The sequence below is a fragment of the Telmatherina bonti genome (genome assembly GCF_933228915.1).
Source record: "Telmatherina bonti genome assembly, chromosome: 12".
Classification (NCBI taxonomy): Eukaryota; Metazoa; Chordata; class Actinopteri; order Atheriniformes; family Telmatherinidae; genus Telmatherina; species Telmatherina bonti.
The window spans coordinates 25,233,214-25,252,849 of NC_136610.1; the positions used below are offsets into that span (position 1 = coordinate 25,233,214).

Sequence of the window (19,636 nt, forward strand, 5' to 3'; positions counted from 1 at the left end):
CCTTACTTGTAACCATTACATGTTAACCAAAAGCAACACACACCCAGGCACATGCATGCAACATTAAACAGTATGCACACAGGTGATGCGTGTTGCTCAAAAATGTTCCTCATTCCTGTGTGAAAACAATAAATCTGAGTAGAACAAGTATGCCTTTATAAAAAGAACTGAAACGTTTCTGATTAATAAGAATAATTTCCATAAAATGTATGTTGCTCCAATATTTGTAGGTTGCAAGAACATCTCCATAAAGTACTTTTTGTTTTATCGTTCTAAATAACAAATTACTGTGTTATTAAATCATGATTTAAATGGAATAAAATTATTATTATTATTACTATTATTATTATAATTATTATTATTATTGAAAACCACTAAAACATGACATGATTTGATTAAACACATGACACTAGTTCTTCTCTTCATCCAGTTTACACTTTATTCAATAAAAACATTTACAATAAAGGTTTAACACTCGTAGAACACACATATATAAAAATATAAAAACAGAGTGGAGTTTGATCTACTGATATGTTTTACAGTTTCTCACACACTTTAAATATTTCTTTTATTATTTGTCCTTTAATTATTTCATATAAAAATATAATTTGGAAAAAAAAGTAAAAAGAAAGTTCACTGCAGTGTATTTGACCCTTATCCTGCATCTGGTCTGTCTCGGCATCTGAGAGCTGCTCAGCGAGACATCATCCGCACAAACTCTGAAAAGAAAAAACAAATGAGTGAGAAGGAAGAAGAGAAAGATGAACTGCTGAACACATGAAGTTCTCTTTTACCCTCAAAATCTACTTGGCCGTCTCCATTGAGATCAACATCTCTGAGGATGTCGTTGATCTCTTTGTGGGTCACTTGTTCTCCCATCAGCTTCTTCATGGCCTCGCGCAACTCTGTCAAACTGATCTGACCGTCACCGTTCGAGTCAAACTGGACCCAAACAGAGAGATGAAAGGAATGCTAAATACACAATGATTGGGTTGCTTTTAAATCTTCAACCATTGCTATTAATGAAATCTTCACCAGACTTTTACTTTATTAGTTATCAACCTGTGGATCAACCTCCTACACACAACAACACAATTTTTGACAAACTTTTACAAATTCAAACACAACAGGAAAACAATATATCAGACAAGTGTTTTTATTAAGGGTGGGACTCAAATAAAAAAATGATCTAAATGATTTCAGGCTTTAAAACCAACTCATTTCGATTGATCAAATTTTAATTGCATTACACTATTTGCTCCAAAAGGCAACATTTAATAGTTTAAATAGATTTTAGTGGGCCAGTGAATCACATTATTGATGCAGGCATTAATTTTGTAAACTTTAAGCTCTAGTAATTTCTGGAAAAATGCGTTTAATTGCGTTCTTATTCAAAATAGTGGAAAAAAACAGGACTGAAGTTAAAGAGCAACCAACAGCTCCAGTAACTCTCTAATTACAAGTCTATATTTAACTTTATACATGTTTTCTACCCCACTCTTCATTAATAGACATCAACATTTGACAGTAAGCCAGGCGGGATCAGACTGTGGCAACTTAGTGTTCATATCAATGGGACCAAGCCTCTGGTGAGTGTATCTCTGCTGCCTGCAACACACCTGACACACATCAGACTTAATCAGACTTGTGCAGAGATTCACCTCAAACTCTGCACAAGCCACTGATTTGAGTCAAGTAAGTTGCAGCAGGGAAACTTACTTGCAGGATTGCAGCTTTCGAGAACCTGAGTTGGTCCTTTGTTTCTGAAAGTTTTTGGCCTGTTTAAATGTGAATCAGAGAACTTGTTGCTCTGATTGATTCTGTCAGACATGCTGAACAGCAAACAGCTGGGGACATGTTTGAGCATAAACACGCTTCTCACACCTTTCAGTAATTTGGGGTTAAAAAGCTGGAATTCAAAGATGACCTGTAACAGCAAGCATTGTGAGCCTTGGTTAAATGAGTCCACTGGCGCTGCGAGACGTGAGTGCAGGAGAGCTGAGCGCAGGTGGAAAAAGGATAAGTTGCAAATTTCTTTTCAAATGTTAAAGGCCAGTCTGCACAGATATCAGAAATGTGTAAAATTAGCCAAGTCAAAATATTTTTCTGATATGGTTACTGCTACTGACTACTGAGAGGTGACCGAGCTTTTTCTGTTATTGGTCCCAAGTTGTGAAATAAGCTGCCCCTGTACATTAGACAGGCTGAATCGCTTCTTGTTTTTAAGTCTTGTCTGAAGACTCATTTTTTCCCTTTGGCGTTTGACTAATTTAAAGGGTTGTTTTACTATTAACAATGTGCTGATGCCCCATTATGATGTAAATATGTATGTTTTATTGTTTCTTCTGTACAGCACTTTGGTCAACTTTGTTGTTTTTAACGGTGCTTTATAAATAAACTGGATTGGATTGGATTGTCTCAATTATTTTTCTTTTCTCTATAAATGAAAGTGTGTTGACAGCTTTCTACAGCAGATAAGAAATACGTCAACTGCTCATGCCTCTCAACTTGCTTCAAAGAATTTAATTTTATTGAAAAGAATTACTAAATTAATATTTTGGAGCCAGTCATCCAGAATCTCACACAGTACTGTGGACTACATACTGTGTTCAAACCTGACTGTTCCTGACACTCATATCTTACAGAAAACAATATTAAGCTCCATTCCTGGACCACGAAGTACAGGCCCATATCTGTGAAAAATCTAATCGATTTGCTGAGCAGCTATTAGTCAGAAACATGTCAGACTTTACTATTGCTCCATTATTATTGGCACCAATGACAGCATTTGATGTTTTGATTCATTCTATAGCTTTTTCTTCTGACACTATATAGTTTTAGATGACAAGTAACAACATAATATTACGTTGAAAAATTGTGAGTTTTATTTACTAAATCTGCTTTCTTCCCGAGTTTACATATTGTGGTGAGTTGTGAATTTAGATATTATGAAAATTTTTCATTCATTTTTTTTCTTGACCAAAATGGATTATATAGCTTTTTGATATATTTATGCATGTTTTTCTTTCACATTTGGAAATCTTATAAGTTTTAAATTTAAGAACCAGCATTTTTTTTTTTATGAGCAGACAAACATTTCTCCTCTTCTTCTTTATTTATTTCTTCTTCCCAAATGAGATTTAATGATCTTGTCAACATCAGATCTTTGATTTAGTCACAGAAGCAGAAGTAATTTTGGAGCCTCAACAAGACATTCAGTGATTAATATTGTTATTAGTTTTAAAATGGTTTTGTCTTTGTTCCCAACACAACAGACCTCTTTGAATGCATCTCGTAGTTCTTTTACTCCAATCATGTCTGCAGTCTCTGCCAGCATCTTAGGTCCCATCAGCTGGACAAAGTCCTCAAAGTCCACTTTACCTCCACCTAAAATATACAGACAGCAATAAAACAACATTTTGTTAAAAATCTTCATGTTCTTGTTGGTTTCAGTTCTTTAATGTCATGTTCAGGCTGATGTTTGACTCACACATCTGCTGGCTTAGTTCGATGAGCTCCATCTCTGTAGGCATGTATCCCATGGTCCTCATACACTCCCCCAAGTCTTTATGACTGATGTAGCCTTTTTTGTTCTTATCAAACTCCACAAAGGCTTCTCGAAGTTCTGATTAAAAACAAAATATCTTTGTTTACACAAACTTGTGAGTCTGGGATTGATATCTCTGTGGTAGAACATAGTGATTACTGATATCTCACCATCCATCTCTTCTGGTCTCAGTTCTCTGTCCTGTCAGGAAGAGACATTTCATACATTAACCTCTGCTTCATGTGCCGACAACATACACACACACAAATGCACACAGCTCACAGATGCCCTTGGTAACCCTTTAAAGTCCTGGAATACCATTTGTTAGAGGAAAATCGGCAGTGACTGATGAATTTATTATAAAATTGGGGTAATAAACCTGCCTGAGCCATCTCTACGAATTGGTTGTAAATTTCAACCATTTCACTCTTGTAGCATTTTTTTTATTAACCTCTTATTTTTAACATCTCAACCATTTGCTTCAAAAAAATTATTGTGTATTATTGTCCAAAATAAACAGAAAAACACAGAGAAACATTTTTCTGTAGCCTTTTTGTTAGTTTGAAAGTTAAAGGGTTAAAAGCATTTTGAGAGCTTGTTTGGCATAATAAATTGATATAAATGCAGACATAGTAAAGCAACATCCTGCTGGTGAACAAATACGCAGAGACAATTACAATCAGCACTGAGGACACAGTGAACATCAAGTGAAACAACACAAAAAATAAGTAATAAATGGAAAATATTAGTGAAACAAATGTTTTGGATTTTGTAATGTGTGGCAGCAGGTGTGATGTATGGCGAACATTTGATGAATGAATTTACCCTCATATAAACTAAATTGCAGAATGTGAACAATGTTCATACCTTTTCTGTGAATTTAAATCCACATCAAAACAAGGATACAATCAAATCAAATTGCTTTTGTCTATGTGATTTAAAGCCATGTCTTTATGGTGTTTAGATTTTAACAATGTTATTATCTCTTCTTTTTATTTCCTGTTTTTCCTTGTTCCAAGGAGCCTTTGTAAGATCTGACCAGGGACAAAAGATGAAAATTAGCACTTTGGCTAAATCTGGCATTTTTACGAGTATTATTTTGTTCCAAAATGATATGATATGGTATGATATGATATGATATGATAATGCATGTATTTAATGAAGTACATTGGGTGACCATCAACAATGGGGGATTGGGGATATTTCAGACCTTTTGACACATTACCAATATTTACACACAAACAAACACTTCTACGTTTTGTTCTTTTAGTAGAAACATAAAGACGTCATGCTGTTGTAGCGCAGACACACATGTGGTTAGAAGCTACGATGAAATGCAGGGAATACTAAGTTAAGAAAATGCTGCATGAGATCATTTTCATTGTAGCTGCTTTGATAAAATCTTAAACTCTGCAGATTCTCTGTCCGGTGTCATGAATTTAAACCACATCTCAGTTTCTCAAACCTCAACCTCAAAGTAAAACTTTCCATCCAGCACTCCAACAATGATCCATTTACCTTTCACATTGGAGAATAAATCATTCTAATACTTTGATATGATAACTTTCATCAAGTGCAACAAAGGCACAATTTTCAAGATGATGTTTGCAGGTGTGCAGTAGTTAAATTCATTCCCTTTAGATTAACAAGTCATATCTCCAGTACTTTCGTGGCACCATGAATAAAACTAATAAGGACGTGGTAGCTGTTTCTAAAGCCTGTACCACCACGTTTAGCCAGTGCGACACAAGAACAGGCTCCACAAGGCAGTCAATGATTTTCCATTCAAGTCAGTAATCAATCCCTCTGAGCATGTGCAGTGCCAGGGGATTTGATTCTAAAGCCAGCGATGCAGGGAGGAGGGGGGCACAACACAGCTGGTGTGGTGAAAAGCCATGATGTGGGGATGAAAATTAACTGACACAAGTGGAAAAAGTTGCACAGAGATTGTGTGAGGACACACTGTGCACGGTAGCTGTCTGTTACATACGAGTGTCTGGGTAAAGCCCTGTTTAAGGAAGATGCAGGCTGGGCCCACGATGTTGTGCAGCACATTGCAGTTCTTCACCAGCACACCAAGGGAGTCTTTGTATAGCGTCTCCTCCTCATCCTGATCCTCCTCTTCTTCCAGCTGCACACCATGCTGGCCCTTCATCTTACCATTGAGGGCGTCTTGTATCGCCCCCTTTTAGAGGCAGACCAGGCAGTTAAACCACCACTTTTTACACATCAGCCCTATTTATTTCTGAAGGAATCTTGTGTTTCATCACTGTGGAGGCTTAATGTCAAATGTGAGTGTAACTTTGAATTATTTAAACTACTTTTAAGGAAGCAATCACATTCATTTACCTTAACTCTAACAATGAAAACAAGTCTTTATGTCCTCTCAATGTCTCTCTGCCGCAGACTTACTCTGAGGTCATTCCACTCATCTTCAGATCTTATTACTGACATGTTTAGTCTGTTTATAAGGTTTGCAGGGAAATGCAAAAAATATCACTACTAATGAAGATTTTATTCTACTATTAAAAAATAAAAGAACTGACTTTAAACAGACAGAAAATAATATTAATCCCAATTTAGCCCATTACTTTAGTTTTGTTCAAATTTTTACTTTAAAGAAAAGAAAAAAAGCAAAACTACCCTTTGATAAGAGATGCTAATTAAATTTTCATTAATACAGTTTATTCACACGCATTATTAGGCTAATAAAATGACTTTTAAATAAGAATAACTGCCTTAAATACACATAGAACTGACAACCTAAAGAGGCAACTAGAAAGATTCCCATTGACCCTCAGAGTTTACTGACCTGAATATAATTAAAAATCTGTGAACAGATTTCTAAAGAGCAGTTTGCACAAAACAATTCAATAATGTTACAGAACTACAACCCTTTTGCAGAAAATAGCTTTAAATATATTCCAATGAAGAGCCATCAAATTCCTGGTTAAATGTTACAAGGAACTTAACTCCACCAAGTTTCAACTAAGCAGTGTTCACATTGTAAGTTTCTACTGCCGTCATTCCTTTATGATATGCAGAAATGTAAATTAATTTAGATAAACACATAATATCATTTTTTGCTATACATATCAACATTATTTTTTCACTGTACTTCAAACTTTTGGATCCATGTTTTTAACACTGTAGATTTTTTTTCTGAGAAAACTTTCATTTAAAGTAGTTTTTAAAAGCAAGTGCAACAGTTGAGAGAAGAAAATGTACAATCATTAAATGGATGTTTAAGGTCAGACTTTAGATAATTAAGAATAAAAAAAGTTACAAACAAACAACACAAACAAAACTTTACTTAATAAGAGTAAGCAAGAATAGGATGTTCCTACCTTCCTCAGGCTTTCCTTCATAGGCGATTGGGTGCAGTTGCCCATTACCAGACCTCCTCAGGTCAACAAGCAACCTCACCTTGCCACTCAGTTTGTCTGCCCTCTTTTCTTTGTTTTTATGTCTCTGATCTGCTAAAATCCATGCATGAGCAATCCTGATTGATAAAACCTAAACCAACATATGCAAACTCACGTTAACAGCAGCTGTGTCTCTTTGCAGATGCAGCCTCACACTCTTCTCTGTTTTAATCTCCCCATCTACCCCCCCCCCCCCCCCCCCCCCCCCTATTCTCCTCACTTGCTCCCATTGCCTCCCACCTCCCTTGTTCATGTGTGTCAGCATTCAAATGACTTCATCTACAGTGAGAAGAGTTTAAGAGGGAGAATTAAGAGGACATAAACAGACGGGGTTTAAGCTCCATCATTTGAGATTAAAGAGAATGGGGTGATGGTGACAAAAAATGCAACGAGATGCGATGAGAGAAAGGAAATGACATTTTTGAATGGAGTGATTTACATTCAAGTTTAGTTAATTTGAATTAGAAATGTTATGTATAATATAATAGGAATAATTTTTCTTGCATCATTGCTTTTATTTTATTTTTTCTGATTAGCTGACAGGAAAAACAGGTTCTTTGGGAGGCAGACCCGTCATTCTTCCATGTGCTACTTTGAGAGTCATGGTAAAGTTTTGGGAAAAAACTGAAATAAGCTGCAATGTTTCATAAAACTGCAGCTTGCAGCACAACACATTTTTATTCACAAACTGTGTCATACCATGGTGGTTTTAACTCTTGCTGAACCTCACCTCTGACTTCCTAGAAAGAGCCTGAAATAATGGTGATGTCAAGATCACAAGTGCAAGTGTTGCGAGTAGTCAGTTGAGCTTTTTTTTTTTTTTTTTTTCCAAACATCTGTCAGTAAATCCTTTCAAAAGTAGATTCAGCATTGTGCTTACTACAGAGCATCCCAACACACAACAGACTGGGTGTGTGTTCAGAAATGTGGGCTCGTATTGCTCAGGCTGGAGAAGTTAAGGCCACGGGAACACCCTGAAGTGTATCCCTAAGACATCCCTAAGTCCTAAAGAAGTTCAAATATTTGAAGAAAATTTTTTTAAAATTGGGACAGAACAGGTTCAGGCAGGTTGTAGTTATTTTAGGGTAGGATAGTCTCTGACAAATAAATGTAGGTCAGTGTAACATGTGTGTGCGTGTTTATTTAATACAGATTAGATGTAGTCATGTGTCAGTAGTTGCACCACTGAATCATTGTTTATCTTTAAGGTTAGTTGTATGCAGAGAATCTTTTGAGGGTTATTGATGCCCCAAAATTATAAGTTTCTGTGCTGACAATGTATAAATAGATTTAGCTCCTCATTGTAATATGTAACTAAAAAAAGACTGCTAAGTTAAACTTAAAAAAAAAAAAAAAGTTTAATATTAATACTATCCTAATGAATGATGGTAAAATTGATTACAATCATATTAAAGATCAGTACTTTGTTTTTTTCCACTTACTTTTACAAAAAAATATTATTAAAATTGTATTACAGCATCTGTTAAATATTACTATTTGAACAGAAAAGGCTTGCGCCAAAGTAACTGTGTGAGTATTGTGACCAGATCAGCCTAACAATTGGGTGAAACTTCAACAACGTTAAAAGGTTGAAAGATGGCAAAGTGGAAAAAATATATATTGGAGAATGTTATTATTGTTATGGTTATTATCTTACTATCATTTACTATCTTAATACAACAACAAAAAACTATACCAATAGGAAAGGCAAATTGAGAATGTGCGGTATCACTTTGGAGAAAACGCTTCTCCTGCCTGGTGCAATACGAACCAGTGACCACTAGAGGTCACTTTAGCACAGTGTAAAAACCTCATCTGACGCTGCTGTAGTGAATGTCTGAAACATAATAATTCAATTTTTTAGCTCAAATTCTTGAAAAAAAAAATCACATTAAACTACACCTGAAGTGGAAGCTAACTATAGATAGACTGATAGACTCTAATCCAACTAGCATGTAGACAGAAAACTGTGCTGACAGAACTAATGATCTAAACCAGTGGTTCCCGAACGGGGGGCCGGATACAGGGTTATCACAGACGGGGCGCAGAAATTCTTCATAAAACCAGGTGATTTTGGCACTGACAAATTTGTTAAAAAAAACAAAACAAAACAAAAAACAAACCAAAACAATGGGAAATGAGGATGAATCAACAAAAGAGACTTCAAATTCTAAAACAAAAGCAGAAAATATCGTGGAGCGTATCTGCTCCTGTTTGACTAGTAATAGTAAGAATCAAAGGTGGATAATAAGGAGACCACAGTTTTTTGCATGTATCAAAATATTATCATCTGATATTCTGAGATATGAAGACAAAGAAATTACAACATCACTTGGGGACTTTTTATCCTCAACACAAAGACAAGCCTGTTGGTTACTTTAGATATAAATTCCCAACTATTATACATAGCAAAGTGTTTTCCTAAAGCAGCATCCGTCTCACTGAAAACTCTCCTCACCTACAGTAGTTTGCAGAGATTCCTGGTTTAAAACATTTCACACTAAAGCAGAAGAATGAATAATAGTACGGTTTTAACTATGGTGAACTACAATTCCGCAGCTAAACTAATGACACGTTTCTGAGTGTTTTTCTTTGGGTCATGTGACAGGAGGGCGGGCTTGACATTTTTGTCATTGATGAAAAGGGGGCCTTGCAGAAAAGGTTTGGGAACCCCTGGTTTAAACCTCATGAACAAGAACATAATCACACTTTCTGCCAGAAAACCTTCTCATGGCTGGCTGAGTTTGTAGCAACACAACTTAGTCTCTTTTTTTTTGACTGGGAGGGGATGTAACTTGGATGTAACAAGAATTTCACGTATTTGATTTTTGTAATGTCATTCTGTGAATCAAGGTCTCATTAATTTTGGTTATCATGTTCTTTAAAGCTTCATCCATTCAAAGAAAACCACATACTGGCAGATACAAAAATAAAAAGAAAAATGTGGTGTTCTACATGGAAGTATCTGGTTTGGGCCTTTATGTTGATTCTCATAGAAATTAGTCTTGTACACAAAGGCCCACTCCACAACCAACAGGACACAGGACATTCACTGAAGTTCTGTATTTATGTGTAGATGGGTCTCACACACTGGAGAAGGGAATTACAATACTAAGCAGGTAGTTTTATTGTTGTGACTCTCTTGCAGTGGCAGGTTATTAATATCACTCAATCAAGAGAGAAAATAGACAAGACTTGTTTTTCACTCAGACCAGAACTCAATCATGTCTCTTTAGTGCACATTGAACATAAGTAACATATCTGTGAAAGGCACCACTAATGCATAACTACATGTTGAGCAGCATACGCTAACATCCAGTTGACATAATTAAGAAATAAGGCATATGTTCACATTATGTAAATCTAATAGTAGCATGTTACTTAAGAGTCTTTGTGTCAAACCATTTTGACAGCAGTTCAAACCAATTTGCAGTTTGTTGGCTTTAAATTCAAAGTGAGCAGAAAATGTTTCCATGTTTCAGGATTTGATGTTATCTTTGGACCCTATTTAATGATTCTACACATAAATCCCAAACTAATCCGCCATCAGTCCTGCTGTTTACATTAGTCATAGAAATACTACTAGCCAGTTCCACAAAAACCTTATTTTAGCATGAATCCAATAAATCTACACAATACATCGGATCACTTCAGTGCATGAGCTCCCACTGTAATACAAAACAAGATCTACTGGCAGCAACCAAAGACACACAACACCACCAAACCAGATTAATTACCACGCTGCTGCTCCGTAACTGATGGTTTCAATTAATCCTGAAAACAAGATACGCCTGGTAAATGCATGTGTGACTTTGCGCGCACACACACGCACATGTGCACAGATGGGTTTATTTATGTTACTGGGTTTCTGTTTTGATTACATTTCAAGTGCTTGTCTAAAGGTATCAGCAATGACAGCTACAGCAGCGGCTGGAGGATAATTCTATCGCTCTCACACAAACAAGACATCCATACGGTATTGTGTGTGAGTATGTTTGTGTGTGTGTTTATATGTAACATGAGCAAGTTGCAGTTCTCAGGTGACATGACTTTTTTTTTTTTTTTCCTTTGGACTCATTGCACTGTTAAGTGCAGGTGTGCATGTGGGTGTGTGTGAGTACCTACACTAGTGGATCAAGTGCTGATTTGGTGTCAAATCTACATCAGGTGGTTTCAGGTAATGACAGCTGATAAGCAGGGAAACACTAGATGTAACAGTTGTGGTCTAGTGTGGATAGAAGGGAGGGAGGGAGGGAAGGTAAGAAGGAAGGAAGAAAGGAAGGAGCCTATTTTATTGCATGTTCATTCCACAATGTGCCTGGTGTGACAAGTCTGCACTGTAAATACGTAAATATATATCATGTGGTTTGGCATCGTCTTGATGATATTTTCAGACAGTTATATCATTTTGATGGCTTATAAATATTACTTTAAAACATACATTATTCAGCTCTAAGATCCAAATGTTCAAGTTGTACCTGCACAGCATGATAAATCCTTTTTTTTTCTTTGACTGAGTCTGTAACTGGACAGATGGTCCATGTATTCCTCAGCCTGGAAGAAATTCTGCATAAAATGTCTAGGCCTGTGCATGTTTGAAGGTACTTGAGCCCAGAAAGGTCTACCCAAGCTGATGTAAGATGCATATTGTACCTTTTTATGAACAATTTTGCATGTCCATGTTTTCCGTGCACAAACCCCACTACGGTGTGAACTCCTTTGAGTTTTTACTTTTGCAACTCCTGTAAACTGTTATTTCTAAATCTAGTTCATTAATAACCTGCTGTCAATGTTTGTAACATTGAATCATTTCTTCTCTCATTACAAAACTTTCTTAGTTAGCTGATTATGCCCTGATGACCATAAAAAAAAAAAAATTCTGGCATCAAATTAAGATTTTGTAAATTGTAATGAGTAAATAAATAAAAAAAAAAAATAATCATGATTTAATATATTTGTACTATAACCCTATTTTGCAGAGTTGTGGTTGTGGTTTTGTTGGAACAAACGAAAAGGAAAAGGAAAATGTCTGATACCCATAGCACATAAGGGTGGTAACAGGAATAAGCTTGCTGGGGTTTGAACTATACTGGTGTCTGATTTTAGCCGTTTAACAAAAAAGAAGTTATTGTGGAAAATACACAATACTTCTCGCACCAATTTGACCAGTTCCACTAAATTATTGTAGAATTGATTAAATAAGTTAATAAATTGCTGTATGTAAATAAACAACTCTTATAATGGGCTGCACAGTGGCTTAGCGGTTGGCACGATGGTTAGGTTGCTGATTTGAGTCTCGGCTGTGTGGAGTTTCTCATATTGTCCCCATGAAAATGTACCCAATAAAACAAATAAAAATAAAATAATAACTGAAACATTCACATTTTAAAAACTGTATGTACTTGGAGAAAATGTACAATCAAAGTATTTTTTCAGCCCTTCCAAAAGATCATGTCTTATAAACAGAGGGTACTGCAGAAAGTCCCTTTTTAAGATTTCCGTGAATTATTTTATCCTTTCTAAGTTGTTCTGTTGTAGTAACATTATTATAATTATTATGCTTGGCTTGGTTTATAAAGCCATCACTTTAAAGAGATGATGAATTCGCATAGGCCATCTGTTTGTCTACATTTCAGTATGTGGGGCTGAGGGTATTTCAGAGTCCTCAGTGTCTGACTTGTTTTTTCTACTCTGCTCTTCTAGTCTCTCCAGACTTCGCTGACTTCTTTCTCCCACTCACTCAGCAGATTTTTCTTATTTTGGATCATCAGCATCACCAGTGATGTCACATTTATCTTTCTTTTTTTACCCATGTCTTGTTGCGAAGCTCAGCTTCTCATCAACCTCTTCGGGTTTTGTTGACGTTATGAGGTATATGTGAGTCAACTGTGACTCACACAGATGAGTGCAGTTTCATTTTCTTTTCTTTTATTATCAAACACAAACTCTTTCTCTCATCATGATTCTGTGACCCCAGGTGACGGATACCTGCTGCGCAGCAGTGTGACGTGTGTTACTTCTGATCAGTGATGGGATGTGATATGATACTGGCTGATAGAGTAACAGCAGACACAGGGTGATCACCAGATCTCTGGCTGATTATAGCAGTATCTGTTACGGATTACACTTTCATAATGATTCCTAAAGTCAAAGAGCTTAAATCCTCTCTGACACATGCGGTCATCAATCTTAACTTCAGCCCTCATACTTTGAAGATCCCACAATTTCCACAGTAAATTGGGGGTTAAATAAGACAACAAAATGTTGGGATTTTTCTGTGGTGAATCTAGCTTTAAGACCCTTTGACCTCATGAGATCAGAGCGGTCGGTAAGGAGGGCTGATACCTATATGAGCCTGTCTAGAGCTGGGCATTCAATCTGAACAGAGGCGTAGGGTTTCGATCAAGCCACTGCTGAGACATTTAATCAGCCAGAGAACTTGATGCAGGAGCAACACTATAAGACACACATATGCACTCTTACAAACATGAATGCAGAGACACATACAGATCATGGAACCTACCTGTCCGAACACAGAGTCTACTATGGGCAGCAAGTCCACAGGATCCGCCTCCTGCTCTTTCTCCTTGTGTCCTCTCCTTTGTGGTCCTTCCATCATCTCCTCCAGCTTCTCCTCCAGGTTTTCCTGCTGTGTTTCACTGTCCTCAGCAGAGTCTGTTATGACTTGGGGTAAATGTTTGGATTTCAGACAGCTCTGAGGTTGAGGGGTCACACTTTGAGTGACTCCAACAAGTGGTCCCTGTGAGATGCTTTGCTTTCTCTGCTTCTTCACCTTCTTTTTGATGGAAGCTTGAACCTGAAGGGGTACAGGGTGTTACAGAGACCATACATGAGGCCAAACGTACACACTGTAGATGCTGGAAAGCAGCTCAATTTGTAGACATTTTTTCAGGACTCTTTGGAGAAAAAACACAAAACATACGAAGCCTTGCCATTTCACAATTAATTTCAGGACATATTTTTGGTCGATGAAGACATTTTCTTATCCTGATTTATAACAGGTCTCTCAATCCATCAAGGGAGCATTTGTACTAATTGCATCTATGTAAAAACAGCAAAATATGAGACTGTTTTTCACTAGAAAGCAAACATTTTTCATCAGAGACAAATTGAGGTTTAAGATCATCTATCCGTCATTACATTTTAGCTTTATTTAGCCAAAAATGATTAAGTCATGCAAAACTTAACAGTTGCAAATACGTTCACTAAAGTTAAAACCTCCACATAAGAGAGGACATGGAAAAACACATGCACACACAAACACACAATTATGTAAAGATTGGCAAAAATGCCCCCCTGCACACACCTCTTTTGCACTCCTCTCCGGAACCGTATTCATCGCTCCTGCACCGCCTCCTCCAGCAGATGACTCTCGAATGAACATGAACATCTCGGTGTGACAGGCTCACACACATACACATATACAATCAAACACACACACACGATCGCTCGTCCTCCCCCTCCCTTACTCTTTCTCTTCCCTTCACTTCTCTTTCCTGCTGCAGCTCTGGTTGAATTTATTTCAATATGTTAAAAATTCCCACAAATTCTGCTGCAAAGGTCATTAGATTTCTCAGATTCTTATAAATCTTTAAATATAAAGTAATAGTAAAATACAATGTTTTTTTTTTGTTGTTTTTTTTTTTATCAAAGTACAAAAAATAGGATAAAAAGATTCCAGGAGAAAAAGTGATTCAGTTCTTCCTCCTTTCTTCCTAGTTGTATTTCCTCAGAGTTTCAGCTCTTCTGTCCACATCTGTCGCATGGTGCGTTCTGATGAGGAGGTTTTTATCATCATCAGTCGTCTTGACTCTGGGATGGAGTTCCTGCACCTCTGCCCTTGCTTGCTATCTCCTGATCCTTTAGGTGACACTCTATACCCCCTGAACTGTAGCTCTCTCATGTTATCTACCTGTAACTCGTCGACCTCTACCGCTCCTTCTTTTCCTTCTCTTTTTCCACTTTTTCCTCTTCCTCACAAGTAAATGGCTCCTCTTGATGCATCTTTGCTTTCCTTCTGTCATCAGTGCATGCAGACATAATAAAATGTGCTGTTTTGTCATGTTTACTAGCTGTTTAAAATCATTTGTTGCATCTTTAATTTTGTCTCACAATTACTGTCCTCCCATCCTTTGTAGCATCTTTCGCTGTCAGTTTTGTCTGATTGTAAATCTCGCCCCTTTTCACTTTTCTCCTTCTCACAGTCTTTCCACCCTCAATCTCCTGTCACATTTATGGTGTTTGGTGGAACACAAACAAGAATTCTTTTGTTCGGCTTGAAACACCCCAGTCAGCTATTCATTCAGGTAGGGAAAGATGAGGGATGAAGGGACACAACAACCTCAGCTGCTATGCAGAGATGAAAAGCTTTAGTTTAGCTGCAACGCATTACCTCTATGTTGTCCTGCATACATAATCTCATCCAGCAAGCATGGCTGAGTGCGAACACATGCACACACAGGTGGTCACCACTGACCTCTATTTTTAGACACAAGGGTTCACGCAAGCATGTAAACATATTACTGTGCTTTTTGGCTCTCTGAAAGAGCCATTCACAGCTTTGTAATGTTCGTCTAAAGCAACTAATTCCACTAAAAGCGTCAGCTTTCTATAAATAAATGATCCTTTCAATTTGCTTGTTGTTCTCTCTCCCTTTGACCAGTAGAAAACAGGGATGTTTGACTGCTCTGAGCTGACAAAGTATCACTTTTTTCTGCTTTTTTGCTCTTGGCAGCCTTCCTTCACATTACTGTCTCCAGTGTTTTGTCACTCTCTTGCATCTCTAGCATCTCTTGTTAATCGACTTTAAGCATTTCTTTCAAACTTAAGCCATGACTTTGGAAAATGTATAGCTTGACTTTTCTCCAGTTCCTAATGAGGTTTCCATTCATGACTTCTTACCCCATCTTTCAGCTGCCTCTTTGTCCTTTTTTAGTCCCTCTTCTCATTGATTATTGATGGGAGGTCAGAGACAAAATCTTGAGTGCGGGCAGAAAGAAGATTCATTACAGAAACGCTAAGTTACTCAACTCAAGGGGGTTTAAAAGGGTTAATATTTTAGGAACAGAAGGGAAAGGATGAATGGACTTAAAAATAGGAACAGGGATGTAAAAGAGATTTCAGAAGATGTTACAAAAGTTTCCATTTTCAGCCTCCTTTATCTCACACTTCTGTTACCTTCCATTAAACCCACAGAGGACAGGTGAATGAAGAGTGGAAGGTAATGGACAGGTGAAGGCTTACATTACTGCATGTTGATCAACCTGCAGTTATATCTAATTACAGATCAGAGGCCTATGGTTAATGTATAGGCAGATGTCGCAGAGAGATTAGGCAGAGCTGATGAGTTTTATTTGCGTCAGACTGATGCTCATTACTTATTTGTTGTAACTGTAGCCACAGATTACTGAATTACTGAGCTGGCACAGACAGACTCATTAACCTTGCTTAACGGGACGCTGAAATAGGAACATTTTGTAAGTATCTCTGACAGGTAAACACCAAACTCATCTTCAGCCAAGATACAGGTAATCAAATGATTATCTTAAATAGGGGTTTATGTAATGAGTTACCCTGAGGATCCGTAATTCAGCCACACACAGGGAGTTCTGGACAAATGACCAGTTTATTAGTGGAGGAGTATGAACAGAAGATCAGTCCAGGGGAGTGGTCTGCAGAAGAAACCAGGCAACAGCTGGGAGGTAAACAGGATGGCAAAATACTCATCCAGGCAAAGACAAGGCTCAGAGATCCAAAGACAGGCAGGGTCGGTAACCAGAAGATCCGAAAGGTAGCGGTATCCGTCGAGGGCAAGGCAAGGAGGGTAATCCAGGGGCATGAAGCAGAGGGTCGGCAACTGAGGAACAATCCGTAGAACGCTGGAACAAAACTAGACATAGGTCTGATTATTATATGGCAGAAAAGGAGGGATTGGAGGGAGCTTAAGTAGGCAGTGAGAGAAAAGGAAACCAGGTGAACTGAATGAGGTAGCAGAGGCAATTAGGAAGCCAGCAGGTGGATCGAGTAATCAATGATGAGCGCCAGGAGATCAGGGTGGCAAAAACATGACAGGTTTACAGTCCTATACACAATGCCATCAATAAGACAAGCATGATATTTGCATTCCGTACGATACAGTGTAATGTGTTGCAAAATACTGTATGATATTCTGAATTTGTGTACGTCACTGACATATTCTTTCCATAAGACTTAAAAACAAAATGAGCTCCATGTTGCCTCATAATTGTTGAAGTGTTTTAAAAAATTACAACCCAAAGTTAAGGAAAGTTGGGACAAAGCAAAAAGTGTTTATACAAACAATATTCATTAATTCATATTTTTGTTTAATTTGGTTAATTCTTCCTGCAAAAATGTCAGGGTTCAAGGTCCAAGGAGTATTTATTACCCATGTGGGGGAATTTGCTTTGCAGCAAGCAGTAAAACAATCAATCGCTGCAACAATCATACAGAAACAACAGAGAATATCAAGAAGGCAATAGTAAATAAACAAAAACATAAACTAGAGCTACTTGTTCAGCAGAATAACAGCAGCTGGGACAATAGAGTAATTGTGTTTTTTAGTCAAGCGTTTTAGCAGGATGAACCTGCGCCCTGATGGAAGCAGCAAGAACTTATAAACCAAGGGGTGCTGCTGATATGCCACAGCATTACTCAGGACTCTGATTTGATAGAGAGCTGAGAGGTCATTTGGGCTAATCCCTGCAAGTTTCCTACACAGTTTTACAATCCCCTGCAATCTGTTTTTATTTTTGAGTCAAAGGAAGACGAATCTACGGTGGGGATTCAGTGAAATAAGAGTAAAACATTTTCATGAAAGTGACGTTAACATTAATGCTTGAAGCGTCTGGTAAAAATGCATGCTCTGATAAGCCTTTCTGCACCACCGCATCAGCATGGATCTCAAAGGACAACTTGTCATCCAAGTGAATGCTAAGGTATTTGTAGTTATTAACCAGCTTCATTGCTTGGTTCTCAGTGTGACGTTGGGGGGATTCTTCTGAAAGTCAATAAGCATTTCTTCTCCTTTGCTCATGTTTTTATTTAAGAAAGATGACACCAGTCAGTGAACTCTTTCACAATAAGACCCATGATCAGGGTCAGCACAAATTTGACAATATTGTACCCTACGTGCTTGTTTCAGCACTCATTTTGTATATAAAATAAATAGCAAGAGTGAAAGAACTCAGCTCCAGGGTGATCCAACGGAAAAGATGAGAGTGTCTGACAGAACAAAATATCCTCTCACGTGTTGTGGTGGCTCTTTAAAAAAGTCAATCAGCCAGACTACAAGACCAAGATCAATGTTGAGCGAGTGGCTTAATCTTTTTGCTGTATGTGGCTAAATGCAATTAAAAACAGATGAAACATCAATAAGGTGGGTTAAAACTAGCTTCAGCAGGGTGCCTACTGCATCAACACTCTCTGCGTGACCTGTAAATGAATTGCTGTACGTCAAGATGTTTCTGGATGCAGGTCTGAAGTGAATCTTTGTCATAGTTTTCCAGAAGTATGAGGGTTGCAGTTGTTATTTACAGGCAGACCTGTGATGTGTGCAGAAAGTGGCTCTTCCTTTAATTTTTGAAAACTGTAAGGACTTTCCATCATCTTGAAGGCAGCATATGTTTCTATACTATCTCAATGAAATTTTCTGTTCATGCTGATATATAAGTGAAAGTGAGCTTTGCCAGAGGAAATGAAAAGATTTGGTAATGCAAACAACCATCACAAAGCCTGAAATTTAGACTTGTTGATGAAAGTCCCAATGGTCCTTTTTTTCTTTGTCTTGTTGCACTACAACCATTTACACCAACAAAAGGTCCTGTATACTCATATATCTGACCGCAATCCCACTGTGTGATGGTTCATACCTGATCTTTGTGGAGCCAGAGAAGTATAAGCTCACTCTAGGGCTTTTCAATGACAAAACTCCATTTTATAGAAAACAGGTTTCCCAGTTTTAACTCATGCTCACTTTGTTTTATCAACTATGGAAGAATTCGAGTTCTTTATGTAGAGCCATTGGAGAATCATTTTCATACATTAGTGATATTTTTGTGTCTCATTTTCATATATGCAATCGCAACATTAGTTACTTCTGACCAACTAGTAAAATGTGGATAAAATGCAAAGAGTCTGAATCAAGTTTTATAAAAAGGTATGTTTATTCCAAAAAAGACAGAGGGAGAGAGAGAGAGAACGAGACAGAGAGAGAGGGAGAGAGAGCTAGTTAAAATGGAGGAATATCCTAAAGTACAGGTATGCTATTAGCCAAGCTGACAGCAAATCAGAGAAGGAGGTTGGGGCTACTACTTTTCATCTTCTGTTTACAGCAGGCTAAGCAATGCTTGAGCTTGTGGGAGTTTTGGTCAGAATGCCATGGACCACTGACTCAGACCTATACTGTTCCTCCTCCAGGGCAAACCCTGCAGGTCCCCCTCCATCCAAACCTGGACGCAGTTCACCAAGCCACAGTCAGCTAGAGTATTGTGTGTCTGGTGCTTAAACAGAGCAGACCTTCCCTAAGCAGACTGAAAGCACCTGGTTTGCCACCCCTCCTCTTCCCCACAGTCCCAGCAAAACCACACAAGACCAAAAAGATGAAAGATACAGCTCAATCAGGTTC

The 19,636-nt window shown here is 37.7% G+C and overlaps 1 protein-coding gene across 1 annotated transcript; it reads right to left on the reverse strand.

The window, feature by feature from the left end:
* Positions 1-693: 693 nt before the first annotated feature.
* On the reverse strand, positions 694-14,383 carry LOC306763150 (calcium-binding protein 2-like; the record flags this gene model as incomplete). Its single annotated transcript, XM_079249868.1, has 7 exons — positions 694-719; positions 795-942; positions 3,278-3,387; positions 3,491-3,625; positions 3,718-3,748; positions 13,496-13,789; positions 14,300-14,383. The coding sequence occupies 7 exons, from the start codon at positions 14,381-14,383 to the stop codon at positions 694-696; spliced, it is 828 nt and encodes a 275-aa protein (XP_079105994.1).
* Between the last annotated feature and the right edge of the window lie 5,253 nt (positions 14,384-19,636).